Genomic DNA, 15,570 nt, shown 5'->3' with positions numbered 1-15,570 from the left:
TTGCATTGGACTAGGTTTTTGAGGCAGATACCAATTATAATCTAATAGAATAGAAATAATGATAGCTTAAATGTAATTAATAATTTTGACCATGACGTGCATTTTATTGTTGGACCTTATTTCTTTTAGACCTTAAAGATAGGACATCGCTTGTTGGCCCACATACTCCCAATGCTGTGATCATTTTATTTCTACGGCTGTGATATATGCAACAAGCAAATATCGGCCTGGCAAATCGGTCTAGCACTACATTGGAGAGTTTACTACCGAATAAAACAGTTTTTTGATGAGATTAGAAAAGCAACGGCACGACAACTTTTGGAACAGTAGAAAAAAAAAATCGACTACTCTTACTTGTTCGGTTGCACAGTTGTCAATTTATAAGGTACGCCACAATCTAATGCAATCTATGATCATTTAATGCTCTGCCATATATTTTATTAAGGTCGTAGTTTGTGTTGTACTAGACTCCTTTTTACTTAAGAATTTAGTATCCTGCCTCCTATGGATCCAAGGAGGCAAACATTAGAAAACACCAATACATATAATACAGTCCAGTGTAACAATAGTTAAAGCAACACGTCTAGGGCAGTGTAAATAGACAAACAAGTTTTGCAAAGGCAGAACTTATGGCAGAGCTGTTGTATTGGATTGCATTAATGTATGTATGTATACCTAATAAAGTGGCCAGTAAAGGGGTATGTGTGGGAAAGAAAAAGAAAGAAAGAGACTAAATCATTTAAATGATTAAGCAAATTGTGTTTTACTGAATTGTATTTATTTATTCCATTTGTGCTTTTTATAACTTAATAGCACAAACCGAATCCCAAACAATCCCAACCACCCTCAAAAAAAAAAAATGACAATGTGAGCAGTGCTGCCCACCCCTCAGTGACTGGTTGGATGGGAGGGGATACAGTTTAAAGAAGGAAAATTAATAAAAAAAAAATAATACACAAAAAGGCACAACCAGCGCTCGCTGCATCCCCTGGAGTTGTCTTGAAATGCGCCAACCAGTCACATCTACAGAAAAGGACCACCAGCCATGCCACAAAAGGGTAGAGTATGCACTGAAGTTACTCATCAATCCAACATTTCTCACTAGCAGTAGCCCTTTCTCAGTGCAGTTCAGAGGGGAAATTAAAGTTGGCTAAGACAAAGGAATGCTACCAACTCTTGGTGACTTTGTCCCTCGCAGTTGTCAGTTCAACTTCAGGATAGTTTCACCTTCCCCATTCCAAGAAAAAGAAAACAGCTATATACAGGCAGAATAAGATTATTTCCCATGGTCTGTACAATTGGGCCTATACATTATTTACTGCACAGAGCCAAATACTAATACAAAAGAAATGTTTTCACTCAGTCGGCAAAACAAATCCCCATCACTTGTCTTCCCTTTTCTGCTGATGAACCTCTTCAAAAAGCAGTGACTTCAAGGTTGAAGACCAATAAGCATGGCATGGTTCAACTGTCCAGGTCTGTGCACCATCTTTCAAATTAAAGTTCACATTTTTATGGTAACGAGGAGGTGGAGATGGGCAAAAAAGAAAAAAATCTTGCTATCCAGCAGTGTCTATTTTCTTATGGCCGGAACTCCAATTCGTCCACACTTATGACCTTGGCCGGCATGGAGGGGAGTGGCTGTTCTAGCACATCTGAACCAAACCACTTGGCGAGGCCTAGAGGGGGGGTGCCCCTATGTTGCTGGGAGCCATTGGTCCGGTGAGGGCCTTGGCTCTGTGACTGAGGGCCTGGGATGCCTGGATGCACTGCAAGATGAGACAAAGTTTAATTTAAAAGATGAGAAAAAAAAAAATTGTCACATTTAAACTTAACTAATTTCTGCTGTTATAAATCCTACATACATTTCAACTTTAATATCCTTTACTTTTTTTCAGTCCTTTATTGTAGGTTATTCTCTGTGGCAGTATTCAGTAATCTCCTCTGAGGAGACGTAAAGCTTCCACTAGCATATGCCCACACTGATTAGTAATATTAAACCTCCACTCACTTGGTCTCTGTTGCTGAAGTTGCTGCTGCATTACTGCTAACTGCATCTGAGTGTTGGCTCTGGGAGGTAGAAGTGGATGCCCTGTTGCACTTAGAGGGTACAGCGGTTGTCCAAGCAGGGCAGGAGGCAAGCCTTGAAGTTGGGCAAGGTCAACATGTGGTGGGAATATACCTGGGGTGTGTAATTAAAGAATTCCATCAGAGATCACCAAGGTCAGAGGTTTAATATCAGGTCAATTTAAAGTTAAAAAACTTGAAAAAAAGATGATGGGCGTGTGCACGTGTGCATGTGGTCCAACACTAACCTGCTTGCACAAGCGCAGGTCCAAGTTGCTGGGGCTGGATACCCTGCGCCAGCATTCTTTGAACCACATTAGGGTGGAGCTGGGGAGGAGGGCGCACCATTGGTACTTGGGATAGCAGCGGTACCGGATAGATGGGACGTGGGAAAGATGCGGGTCCTGGAGGTACCATATTGGGCGTATGGTGTCCAGCAGAACCAGGCCTGAGACGCTCCTGGTCCTTCCTTGGAAAGGTCTGGGAGCCAGCCCTTACTCCTCCAGACTGGGCCACATTCCCATCAATTGCCTCCATATATAGATTTGGGGAGCTGCCGTCTGTAATCACATAACCAAAATTTCATATTTACAGTGTTTTAGTACTTTGACTGAAGTTCAAATCAGGAAGTTGTGGGTAACAATGCTCTGTACCATCTTGAGCATGTCCTACTGGTTCCTCCTTGTTCTCTGAACGACTCGATGGTTCATCTCTGCTTTTCTCTTTTGTCGCGTACATTTTGCGGATCACAGATGTGGGTGTAAATGATGGAGACAACTGTAGCAAACAAAAATACATAAAATACTAGCAAAACCAAGAGGTGTAGAAATTACAAAGTTAAGAGTTTAACTTCACAGGACAACTAAACAAGGTGAGCGGATACAGTTTGTGCTCACCATGCTGGTGACCGCATTGCCTGGAGAGTTTCTTCCAGCAGGCTGAGGGCCTGGACCAGGAGAGCGATTAACACGTTGCAGTCTGTGGATCACAAGCACATCAGCCATACGCAACTAGCAAATGCTAATTATGTTATATGGTTTGGGTTAAATATTTTCCATGATTTAAGAGATTTTTAATTAGCAAAAACGGTCAGAAAAAAAGAAAAAGAAAAAAAAAAATAATTTGTAAACCGTACCGCTGTAACATGTAATACATTACGCTGCATTTGCCAACATTCCAGTAAAAATGCGGTCAATTTTGTGACGAGACCTAATACTACCTTACACTGCCGAGGTCTATCAACACAGCTCCGCCAACCTGAGGTGTATGCAAGCGGGGTTGAGACCATAAACAAAAGTAGGATGAAGAGAGGCCAAGGTTAACTCCTTATCGGCCATTACTATGCAGCATTTTCCTCGTCTTTAACAAAATGGATGGTTTTCGGCTGCGGATCGCCGATCGTAAATGTACTATGGACTGTAACATGATATTCACGCAAACATGGTAACCACGCCGTGGAACAGCATGTGCATGTTTCGCCATGGTTGACTTTACCAATAAGTGTGATGCCACAAATGAGACACAAGTGTAGCTCACATCCATGCATTACCCACGCAGTAGACCAATCACTCATGGACCCTCTTACACACAGGCCAACTCCAGCAGACTCGCTCTCCTCATTTTACAACATGAAATAAATAAATGTCATCAAATTTGCAGGTTGCAGTCTGGAGTCCTGTAGCATATGAAGATCATGGATTGGCTAAGGAGGCATTAAATCACATTAAATTCTTAGTGTAAACATCAATACATACTGTGTAGTATTTAAATACCTTTTAAAAGCAACTAACCTATTTCGAAAATACATGTCCTGTGGTGGCTTGTAGCCAGACTGGAATGAGTGGTGGGCATGTAGAGCAAGGTCCTGCTGAAATGCCAGAGCTTCCAGGTCTGCCTGATTCACTGGCATAGAGAGCGCCCTCATCTGGTCAAGTAAAATACACACAACTGAAGAGATCGCCAACTGATGTCTTAAAGCAACATTGTGTAACTTTCCAGCTTCAAAATCATTTTGATGCTACTCTGACTTGTAATAGGGAGAATATTGCCATGTCTTTCCCACTTTCTGCCTCCAACGACTGTAACTTTGGTGAGCAGGTATGAACTCCCAGTAGAAGTGTGCAACGCTTTACAGCACTATCACAAGATTTGAAGTGTTGGTGTTTACACCGCTAACACAGGAGCTTTGGACGACTGGAAGGTTGGTATTACACTCTCCAACTGTAGGGGCTCCAAATTGCAAAAAATATGAATGTTATCCAATGTTGCTTTATGATGGGTTACTTTTCGTAAATATACTGTAAAATAAATCAGAACTGAAAAGATTTGCTAGCTTGGTATTTGGGCAGTCAATCTTTCCTGTTCCACTGAAAACTGAGTTATGTAAATAGAGCCTACGTGCATTTCATATTATAAATAGAGCGGTCAAAATGAATGCGTTAACAAGTTAAACACACCCCCACTCATTTGAGGACGCATGCACGGTCTGTAAATTTCGGGCATCGGGCCGTACCCTAGTTTGGGAAATCAGGAAGCGATGCAGCCGTAACATTGTACATCCATGATTTGTGGATGACTAGCAGAAGCCGTAAAGTGCTTCGTGATAACATCCAGGAGATCACCAGACCCGCCATCTAACTTACTCCTCTAACACCGAGCACGCCATGAAGAGACGACTATTGCAATGGATGTGGTGTACACTGCAGTTTCTGTACAGCTTCAGAGTTAAAAATAATCCTGAATCAAATAAAAAAACAAAAAAACAAAACACTTTATCTAAAGAGAGACTTCCCATTCTGAGGCTTTACTTACATTTTAACGAAATCAATGATTAAAAAGCAGCTCAACTGATTAATCGCGAGTTAACTGTCAAAATCACACAATTTAATATTTTAAATCGATTGATAGCCCAAGTTATAAAAGAAGGTTCTTCAAATTGAATATCAATTTACATTAAAGATTTAGTGTTCAAAATATCTTTTGAGTAAACAATAAAGCCATTAGTCCAAGTTCACCGTGTCCAAACACTGGTTACCTGTTGCTGTACAGCAGATCCAGGGCTGATAGATCTGTGTACATCACCAAACTGTTCCGGCAGCATGGGCTGATGGCCAACAGGAAAACCTTCAGGTAGGAGAGGGAGAGAATAAACTAACAAAAAACTATTGATGAGGACATAATCCAGCTTGTCTGACAAACACCATCTAATAAAAAAATTTAACTGAAGATATTTGAATTTGTGGCTAAAATGCCCACAACCCCAGAAATGCACTCTTTAGTTGCTGTGATCATATGACACTTTGCACCAACAGCAGGAGATAACCATATACTGGCAATTTTTTTCTCAAGCTGGAAACTAAACAATCATATAAATAAAAAAAATTAAAAGTTTATTATATTGAGCTTCCTACTTTTGTAGCACCTGCGTAACATTAGGGTTGGGTAACGATTGGGGTTTTCCCCCCCCCAATGCTAAACCGATTTTCAAGTTGTGCCAGTGCCTAAACCGAGCATGAACAGATTTAAAAAAACAATATATTTTATCTATCTATCTATCTATCTATCTATCTATCTATCTATCTATCTAATATAAATACAGTCCCACTTAACCATTTAGCTGTCAGCATTTTAACTGTGTTTAACCCAGCTACTAGCTAACAGTAAGCTAATGTTACCTTCTGCCAAGTGTAGTGTTAACTATTGTCACATGAAGCTATGCTGCCTCCAACGTCCGTTTCGGAGCATCAGAGAGCTGCACAGTCATTTAAGTGGCGGTATTCGGTCCAGTAGGTACCAATGGTTTAGGCACCGGTGCCATATTAGCACCGGGTTTCGGTACCCAACCCTACGTAACACAGCCTCTGAAATTTGTTTCACCATTATATTCTTGTTGATACACACAGATGGTGTTAACGCCATGCGATCAGAGCTGTAATAAAGTTTGGATTGCATCAACAGGAAAAAGTAAAGCTTTCCACCGTGTGCTAATCATTGAATGTCTGGATTATCAATAATAAATTGTGGAGGCAGCAATGAGGACAAACATTTCATGAAAAAACATTTGGTCCACATACTTCTGGGTTCATTTCTGATTATGCGATCATGAAATCTGTGGGTAAAGCCTGATGATAGAAAGAGAGAAAGTCAATGCATACAATATGCATTCTTTCCAATTCAAAAAAGGTATTTTACATGACTTAAAAAAATAAAAAAAGGCTGCAACATCACTTTTACAAATTACTTACCTGTTGAAGGTTGCAACCGACTGTTGAAGTAGTCAGGTGAGGGTGCCCTATGTGGAAAGAGTGGGGGTGAAGGGCCCTTGTGTAGTAGGCCGTGTAGAGGGGCAGAGGTTGTTGGGCCCTCAGAGCTGCCCAACAGATTGCCAAGCAGTGTAGGAGAGCCACTACGAGCAGGACCTCCCAAGAGCTCCTACAATACAAACGTAAATATACATTTCCCGAGAGGTGTCAATTAACTTTAATGTTATTGGTCCGACAGTTAAAATGTAAGTGCAAAACCATCGATAAAGCCCATGTACTTCAAAATATTCCTTTACAACGTGCATTTCAGCATAGGGATAAAGAAACACTTGGGATACGTTGTCAGAGTTTCCCCAAGTAATTCTATTTGTGGCGATTGTGGATGAGGGGGAGGAGGGGTGTTGTCGCATGTCACTTTTTCCAGTTAAGTTTGGCGGTGAGGGGGGTCTTCTGGACCAACAACCCACTGCTCCGAAGCCTGGTATTACCACACAGCTAGCATACAGTAACGTCTTCCATAAATGTGTTAAATCTGTCGTTTCTTCACATAGAGCGGGGCTTGTTAAAGTTAGTCTGACGTTAGAGTTAGTGGAACAAGCGCTTATTTTAGCTAATGTCAGCTGTAGTAGCCAATGTTAGGCTCTGTGAAAAACTGTAGGGAGACACTTGCAGTTTAGGAGTTCCAGGGAAACTAGTGGACCTTTCAAAACTTCTAGTCTATACCAAACATTTTTCACCATTATGCTAAGAGGATAGTCAACATACACACCTGAAATATGTTTTTCTGCTGCCGAGGAGGCAACTGAGCTTCAGACAGTGCCACCACAGCTGGATCTGAAGGTTGCTGCATTGTACAGGGAGAAATAATTTGTGGCAGGTTCAATGCAACCATTTCCCTGTAAAAACCCATCCCAGTAACCAATGTTGAGTATGTGGTAGGCATTTATAAAGGGAGTCAAAACAGAAATTGGCAGCAAAATTGATCAGTGATCACTGGATATAAAATTTAGACAAATACAGAATTTGGTGAAACCTCCTCAAACTGCAACATGGAAAGCCCACAGAGATGGATTTGTACTTGAAAGTCACAATCAAAGGGTCCCTCATGCAAGTCATGTATGCCTTTGGATACATATGTTCATCCAATGACAGTAAACATGGTTCTCATCTCAGTACAAACAAACCAGATCACAATTTCAGAAAATGACCTGCAGAAAAAAAAACAGGACACTTGCAGCTTTCATACATCAAACATTCAAAAACAAAAAGAACCTTCAAAACATTTAAACAAATTTATGCCCATCACTTTCTAGTCTATCCATGAAATCTTGGGTTATCTAGGTTAAGCTGAAAAAGCGTGCATGCAGCATCCCACTGGACAGATTTGTATGAATATCTGTTCCGTTGCAACATACAATGTTACTTATCCAGTTAAAGTGTCTATATTGGATTAAAAAAAAAAAAACACTACTTACATTGTTTGTGTTGGTTTTGGGGTGAGTTGGCAGAGTTCCACTTGCCTTCATGCTGCTGACTAGTTTATTAAAGGCCGACATGTCTGTGTCACGTGACTTTGGACGGGCACTGGAGCCACCAGTTAAAGCCTCCTCTAAATGTTGAGCCATAAAAGGCGTGCCATTTCCTCTCTGTGGAGGCGGCCCCTTTCGCACCTGTGGTTCTGAGCCCAGCTTCATCCCCTTCATCTCTCCTTCCACTTCCTCCAGCGAGAGCACTGCTCCACAGTTAGCTGAGGACAGATGATACAATTAAACTTTATGTAGCACTGTTCAAAACAAAAAACAGTTACTGTGCTTAACAAGTACATTTAAATGCCAATTAAGAGAATGTCATATGAAATTGAATTTAGGAGATTTAAAATTGGACACTGACTGCATTACTTGAGACCCTTAAGTCGGACTTCTACGCCCAGATGCCTGAACAGCTAAGACCTGGTCACCCTTAGCAGGTGTAAAGATACTCAAGGGGCTGCCATCGGTTTGTGGCTTGTTATTACAGCTACCGGTGAGACTATGAAATGCAAATCATAAAAAACAGTTTCATAAGTCATCACATGAATCTATTCCTCAGAGACAAACACTACACAGAATACTTTGGGATTTTAAAACTAAGTTACTAAAGGCACAATCACACGATTTTCAATTTTGGGATTCAAGCTTAATTTTTGTTTTTGGTTTAACTGTAGCAGCATGGTGTCGTCTTCAGGCAATTTGATAAAAGGTAAACATAGTAACATGTTATGCACGGCCGTGCATAACGCCCAAACAGTGAGGCACTGGCTGGCTGAGCATTCATTCACATACACTGCGTTGGTTTCATTCGTCAGACAGTCTGGTAAAAAAACGCAGGTCTTTCCATTTGTTTTGAAAGCCTGCAGCAAAAGTTAAGTCCTAATCAACTTTAGGAGAAAAGCAACCTGACGTCAATCAAGTCACGTTAACCCGCTACCAGACTCGTCAGTCGCGGCATGCGAGCCCCGTAACACTACGAAGTTAAAAAACTAACAACACAAGCACTGAACTGCCCAGGAGTTTGTGTAACCGCTGTCCTGCAGTAACAAAGCAGTCACTTCATAGGCTTTAATTTCCTCTTTTTCCAAAGCTGCTAATACAATCAGCTTTTGGTACCATGGAACTGGAGTTGGGAAATATGACAACACCAGCTGCAAGACGAAAAAGACTTGTCAACACAAATTTTGTTCAGTTTCTACAGAGGCAGCCATCCTATTAATGTATCTAGCAATGGTAGGAAAAGTTGCAAGTCTGTGAGCAGGACAGGTATATGGCAATTGTATTGCATCTTCATAGATGTATTAGCTCTTCTTAGACTAAACTGTTATCAGTGTGGACTGGAGCATGTGAAGGCATCGCGCAGGTTAGAGCTGCCAATGTCCCAATGTCACAAAGTCGACACCTGCCTGGAATTCATTCTTTCCGACAACTTTAAGTATCTTAGACATATTTATTTCATTAGCCCAAAACATTTCCCATCTGGTTATTTGGTCTATAAATGTGTTCCCAATGTTCATAGAGTAGACTATAACCACTGTATTGCTACTATAGCAAATGTAACCTACCATGCTCAAAATTTTATCCACATTGCCTAACATTAACATACAGGAACAAGATGTCTAGGGCATAGTATATTCCCAGTAAAAAGTTAACTCATGGTTTAATATTTGAACTGGCACTCACTGCTTTCCCTTAGCCGAGCCTTGTTGACTGACAGGGTGGAAAGAAGAGGCTTCAGGTCTATTTTGGCCTTATGCAGCAGCTCCAGGATGTCCACCTTCTCCTTGCACTCAGATGTTTGAATAGGTGTGAAGTATGAGGCAGGGCCTTGGCTAGAGGAAGTGCTGCGTGGTTCAAGCCCTTTAGAGGAGCAAAAGTTTTAGCAAAACAGATTTAGTACATCCAACACAGAAAGTGTGCTTTGGGGTCATGAACATTACAAAGCAAGAATGTAGGCTAGCAATCACATAGCCCCGGAGTGAGATAGTTAGCAGCAGTTTGATGTTGACGTTTAAAGCCTGATTTTTAACAAGATGCTACCCAAGATCAATATTTGAATGCTTGAATACTTTACAAGACAACAATGTGCATAAGTGTTTTTGCCCTCAATGTATCTTAAAGGAAAAAATATATAATCATCATCTCATCATCATCATCATCATCATCATCCAGGGGCTTGCTCTGAATTACCTGGATAACTTTCCAAAACCAAAGACCTCCTGAAATCAAACATGAAGTTATCCTAACACTTAAAAAGCAGGCTATGCCTGGTTTTAATGCCGCAGTCTATTTACCTCAAAACTCGGTTTTAACGAGTTCAAAGTCGGAAACACGCCCCCTGACCTCGTATTTACGAGCTCGGAACTCGTACAACCTCGCAGTAGCCCGAGTTCAAAATCCAACATGGCTGCCCCCTGTATCAACAGTTGTGAAAGCTGCAGTAACAAAGTTAAAAGCACTTCTGTCTTATTTGTGTCACTAAATCAGTCGTTCACACAGGCATGTCCAACTTCTATCTGTGGACATGTTACGCTGTTTGCATGCACAAAATAAATAAAAAATAAAAAAGGCGTAATGCGTTATCAACTGGTTGCTAACAATAGCTAACCGGGCTAGAGCTAATGAAAACAATGAAAATATGACTTAAATAGAACGCATTCAACTCGGGTATGACGTCACTCCCAGTTCCAGCTTCCGAGTTCCAAGGTAAATAGAACGCGGCATAAGCAACATAGTTACATGTAGCTCCTTTGGGGAAATCTAATTATTCACCTGCAAGTTTTTCTAGTTCCTCATGGGGAGTGGACCTCAGACTGCTGGACCGGCTGCCTGAAGGGCTCAGGTTACTGGAGAACCACTGACTGAAGCGGCTAGCTGATACAGGGCCCTCCCCCAAAACGTCCTCTATCATCTGCAAGACAGAAAAAGGCGCCTGTGAAACCGAGTGAGAAACACAAATAACGGCAGGCCGAAAGGTACAAGGGCAAAAGTGGCACTTACGTTTAGGGAGTTTTCCATCGATTTAGCACAAAATGTGCTAGAAGATAAGTGCAGTCTCATTGAATGCACTGCTGTTTGGCTTTGTGTTGATTTAATGCCCCAAACCAGTATGTACACAACTCTATAGTTAGTTCTCAAATTAGCAGGTCTAATGTAGCTATAATGATGGGCATAAATTTGGATTCTTGATACCTTTTTAAACATCTCTAACCCCATGCAGCAGCCCACTGACAAATAAAGTGCAACATTCAGTGACAATACCCACACCACAGAGCAAGTTCAGAGAGATCAAGCTAGTGCAGCAGAGGTAATCTTGTGCTAACACAAAGTATCTGCTAAATTAATACTTTAATTCAAAAAGGTTTGTTTATTTTATATGAGACGAAAAGATTAACAAATGATTACGTCATGATTGTGCCACAACCGTAATCTAGCCTCTAAAATGTTAAGGTTGAAAAATTACACAAAGAAAATGACCTGCAGGTCTGTTGAGGAGAGATAGACACACCTGAAAACCTCTACTGTTAAAGCTTATACTGATAAGTCATCCCATCTGTGATGTTCACACCTTTAAAAACACCAACAGAACCACACAGTGCACCCCAGTACTTACAGAGGCCAGCCCTGGCATGGTCTTTTCCAGATTGAAGAATTCATTGAAGTCAAAGTCTCCAGTCGTCTGCTCAGGCAGAACATCTGGGTGGGGAACCTCCTGATCAGCAGTAGACTGCAAACCAGCATCTCGCTCTTCTGCTTGTCCATTACATTCCACTGCACAACAAAAATCGCAATAGTTAAGTATCCTTAATGTGATGGTTGCACTATGCTAGTTATCAAAATAATGCCATGCAGTTGACAATCTGCTGAAAAACAAAAATGCATTGCATGCCTTCTCTTATGGACTCTGCCCGTTTTCTTGACCGCTTGGACCTCCGCTTATCATCCTCTAGGATTTTGTCGTCAAATCCAATGAGCTCAATCGTCTCTGACTGGCTGGTGGGACCCCCAGAGAACCACTCTGGCTCCTCCTCTGCATAAGAGTCATTCCTTCTCCTTTCACTAAACACACGTTTGTCACCGAAATCCCTCTGCAAATGAGACAACCAAAATAATATCTGTAGAACGAAAGATAAGACCTTCAGATGCTAATAATTAGATTAAATGAATGGGTCCATTCTTGAAATAAACTTTGTATGGAGAAAGCACACTTATGAAGTGGGACTCTTTCCAACCAGCCTCTTCCTAATTTTACTAAACAGAAAGTAAACATTTGCTTTCATATAATTTAAATCAACACTAGATTAGTGAGCAAAATCAATTTTGTGAAAAACATTTAAGGTTTAAGGCTTTATTTCTCCTGCACATTCCACTTTTCGGCTATTTTTATCATCAAAAAGTGAGCTTGTTAATTTTCACAAGTGGTTTTGTGAAACTGAATGGCATGAGTTTGTGATTTTGCAAAAACTCTCTGCAATCCTACTTACATTAACATCTAAGAGAAATGCCAACCTCAATGCATTGAATGTCTCACCGTCCGAACACTAAGGAAAAAAACATTAAGGATGAACTGAAAGCAATGAACACCAACCCTGAATCTTTTATCCTTAAAGTCCCTCTCACGTTCCCGCTCTTTCTCCGAACGGGCTTCTCTCTCAAATGCTCGGGCAGCAATTATGCGGCCACTGCCGATTCTGCGTGCCCCTCCTAGACGGAGACTCTCGTTCTCCTTATTTTCAAGGGGGCTGATTGGGCGACGGGTGTGGGGTGCAAGTGCAGCATTGCCTTGACATCCACCTCCGAAGCTGCGTCGCTGCGGGCTCAGTATGACATCCAGATCATCCTCCTTTAACCGCTCACGAGGATCTGAATACAATGCAGAGGTATAACCACCACGGTCACATCATAACCAAAATAATCAAAAAGTAAACCCAGATTAAAATCTTAAAAATGTTCTCAAATATTGAATTTATGCCTCATTTATATGGTTCTCTTCTTATCCCTTAGGACAAGACTATGTAGTTTAAATAGTTATTTAAGCATAATCTGCTTAATATTCAGGAGTTGTGAGCATTACAATTACAGAAATCTCTTTCTTAGCTAACAATTGTACTGCTTCATGACTTATCAATAGACCACTTCTAACACAAACCTCCAGAAAGTAAGATCATTTTATGACCTGTTTTTTGGCTTAAATCTTTAGATTTATGGCTTTGGGCCATTTACCTGGGATTCTTCGTTTCAAAGGAACTCTGTCATCCACATAGTCCTTCTTAAAACCTTCCACCGGAGAGCTACGCTCTGAAGTGGGATACAGTGAGGCATGCCACTTCTCAGGGTCCCAGACACCATCACTGTATCAAAACATACTCAACTTGTTGACCAAAAACAAGACAAACAACAAATAACCCTTATTCCCCTTTTTTTAAACTGGGTAAAAGATCATTTTACATGTTACATATGAAAATGGCTAATAACACCAAAAATGAAGGCTAAATACTGGGCACAGCTACATGTTTAATTTCAGCTTCTTTGTTTCTGGGACCAATTTGTACAATCCAACAACTGCGTTTAGTAAAAGGTCAGCATGGCCAACATTATTTAAACCAACTACAACCATAGATTTCAACCTTTATCCTGTGAGCCAGGAAGAGTAATGCCATTTTCTACCATACAAGCTAGTTTTCATATTTAGTCACGTCTTAAAAAACCCTCCCTGATCGAATATCTACAATGAAAAACAGGACTCTGCAGGATTGACAATCATTCATTGATAAAAAGTAGAAAACACAACACTGCACAAAGTTGCTTGTTATAAAATAAGTCAGTCGCTACAGGAGAGTTGCTGAAATAGGTATACTTTACTACAAACTCATCACTACAACACAAGTTGATTGAGCGCACGCACAAGTAGACACTCTTTTTGGAACAGCAAATGAAAGCCACTAGTGTAGATTCAGAATTAATGCTTAAGCTTTTTCATTGTCATTGGCTCATATGTTTAAGGGAAAACATACCTATGACCGGACACCTAAGTCAATTACTGTCCAAGAGAAGGAAAAAGGTTGGCGTTTTTTTTTAAGAGGACATAAAAGCTGTCTCATTTCATAAATAAGTCTTGCTTCCCTTGTTGACCCACATAACCTCAGAATACTATGTGGATTGTGTGGAATACATCAGAGTCAATTCATTCGTACCTGTCATATTTCTCAGAGAGACAGTCTGGCCTTTCATTGGAGACTGGTAGTTCTTTTATTTCCAGAAGCACCTCCTGTTGATAATGGTTAATTGTGTTAGGAAGAACTATGTGTGGCCTCCATTTTATCATATTGTTGGGATATATCACTACCTTGGTGTATCTGTAAGGAGCTGTGGCTGCTAGCTGTTTAACTTGATCAACAGCCGCATCACCATCCACATCCTTCTGCTCTACGCAAGCATCGTTCTCCATGACTGATTTCAGAAACGAACAAACTGCTTCAAGCCCAACAATGACTCTGTTCCTGTGGCAAACAAATATAACGTTTACAAGTTAAACAGTTCCGTTGAATGGTGAACTATCTGGACAACGTTAGCCTTACAAGGTTAATAACTAAAATGTTTCAATAGCTCATTGCTATCAAATCAATTAAAGCTTTTTCTTTAAAGTTTTAAAACTAAGTGGCATCCCAACTGTTTGTATGAGAAAACAAATACAGGAAAAGTGACCTGGCCTTAAAACATTATAAAATCACATCAACAATGAACTTCACCTAACGTCGAGATATCTTACATGGGGACAGTTTTAGCAAACGCTGCTAGCCAATTAGCAAGTTAATTGACAACAGCCGCTGTAATAAGACGTGACACGTCAATTCAATAGCTAGCTACATCTTGGCGTTAATTCATAAAGTGCCTGTAAAGTAAGTAACGTTATCTGGAGTGGTTTTGAAATACACTTACTGCCAGTAACGTTATTACTTAATCTATGGCTAATGAATCATCTAGATAACGTTAACATTACCGTTTCAGGGAAATATACGCCAACAATTACTCCAGACACTGGTTAGCTAGCTAGCTAGCTAGCAGGCTAAGTTTACGTCCCAAACAGTTTACTCCAAACCTCATTAATGTTTTTAGTTGGTTGTACAAACTACTGGCTAGCTAGCTATTTTACTTAGAAATACACAAACGGCAAACTTACTCAGTTTAAATGTTGCGTGGAACACTGGCTGCCAACTGCCGAACAGCGACAGTTCACGTTAGTTAGTTAGCTAGCTAGCTAACCTAGCACATTTAGCTAGCTAGCTAACTAACGTTGGCTGGGGAATGGGGATAATACCCACCCAGCGAGTACCAAATCTGAAGCCGGCGGAGTTGTTGCAGTGATTTCAGCAAACGCACACTATACTGGGGTAACTAAACAAAATAACACAGGTCCAAGTAACAAATTAATTCACACGGAGACTGTGTAATCTCAAATTATTGTCTGCTCTTTCTCTGTTTTCTAAGTCGTAGCAGCAATTTCCCTCTGATCACCGCTTTAAGAAGGTCCTAGGAAAGATTACATCGTGCCCATCGCGCCTTTGGAGAATTTTATATAATCTTGTGTGTGTCGGCCGTGTTGCATTTTAATATTGAAACCATACTATAGAAATCACATGTTAACTAGTAAGCTATGTGTGTAAAGCTATATAAACTGTGGCAACAATCTAAATTGCTTTGTAGAAGTAGAA

At 40.6% G+C, this 15,570-nt stretch overlaps 1 protein-coding gene across 5 annotated transcripts; it reads right to left on the bottom strand.

Moving 5' to 3' along the window:
• Positions 1 to 744: 744 nt before the first annotated feature.
• Positions 745 to 15,404, bottom strand: eif4enif1 (eukaryotic translation initiation factor 4E nuclear import factor 1). 5 transcript variants are annotated; one of them, XM_039797664.1, is made up of 20 exons: positions 15,039 to 15,404; positions 14,205 to 14,358; positions 14,053 to 14,126; positions 13,082 to 13,209; positions 12,447 to 12,721; positions 11,748 to 11,946; positions 11,472 to 11,629; positions 10,631 to 10,769; positions 9,542 to 9,718; positions 7,805 to 8,076; positions 7,099 to 7,173; positions 6,312 to 6,498; positions 6,141 to 6,188; positions 5,102 to 5,217; positions 3,858 to 3,991; positions 2,964 to 3,045; positions 2,721 to 2,844; positions 2,316 to 2,627; positions 2,012 to 2,182; positions 745 to 1,769 (listed from the first exon to the last, which is right to left on the bottom strand). In XM_039797664.1, exons 2-20 carry the CDS (start codon positions 14,304 to 14,306, stop codon positions 1,582 to 1,584), a joined length of 2,961 nt encoding a protein of 986 aa, XP_039653598.1. In that variant the 5' UTR covers positions 14,307 to 14,358; positions 15,039 to 15,404; the 3' UTR covers positions 745 to 1,581. The 5 variants fall into 5 exon arrangements, with proteins under 5 accessions (XP_039653598.1, XP_039653599.1, XP_039653601.1 ...); XM_039797665.1 differs by having other exon boundaries at positions 5,102 to 5,190; XM_039797667.1 differs by lacking the exon at positions 6,141 to 6,188.
• Positions 15,405 to 15,570: the final 166 nt, after the last annotated feature.

This window comes from Perca fluviatilis, chromosome 4 (assembly GCF_010015445.1).
Source record: "Perca fluviatilis chromosome 4, GENO_Pfluv_1.0, whole genome shotgun sequence".
NCBI lineage: Eukaryota > Metazoa > Chordata > Actinopteri > Perciformes > Percidae > Perca > Perca fluviatilis.
The sequence above is the reverse complement of the archived record's forward strand: the minus strand, read 5'-3'. Positions and strand labels throughout refer to the sequence as shown.

What these genes read in the sequence shown, in the direction of transcription:
- eif4enif1 (XM_039797664.1), bottom strand. Translation starts at nt 14,306, where the DNA reads ATGGAGAACGATGCTTGCGTAGAGCAGAAGGATGTGGATGGTGATGCG. An exon ending in CTCCTTACAGATACACCAAG is followed by an intron (nt 14,127 to 14,204) that starts GTAGTGATATAT and finishes CATTATCAACAG; the next exon opens with GAGGTGCTTCTGGAAATAAA. An exon ending in AGTAGGACATGCTCAAGATG is followed by an intron (nt 2,628 to 2,720) that starts GTACAGAGCATT and finishes ATGTGATTACAG; the next exon opens with ACGGCAGCTCCCCAAATCTA.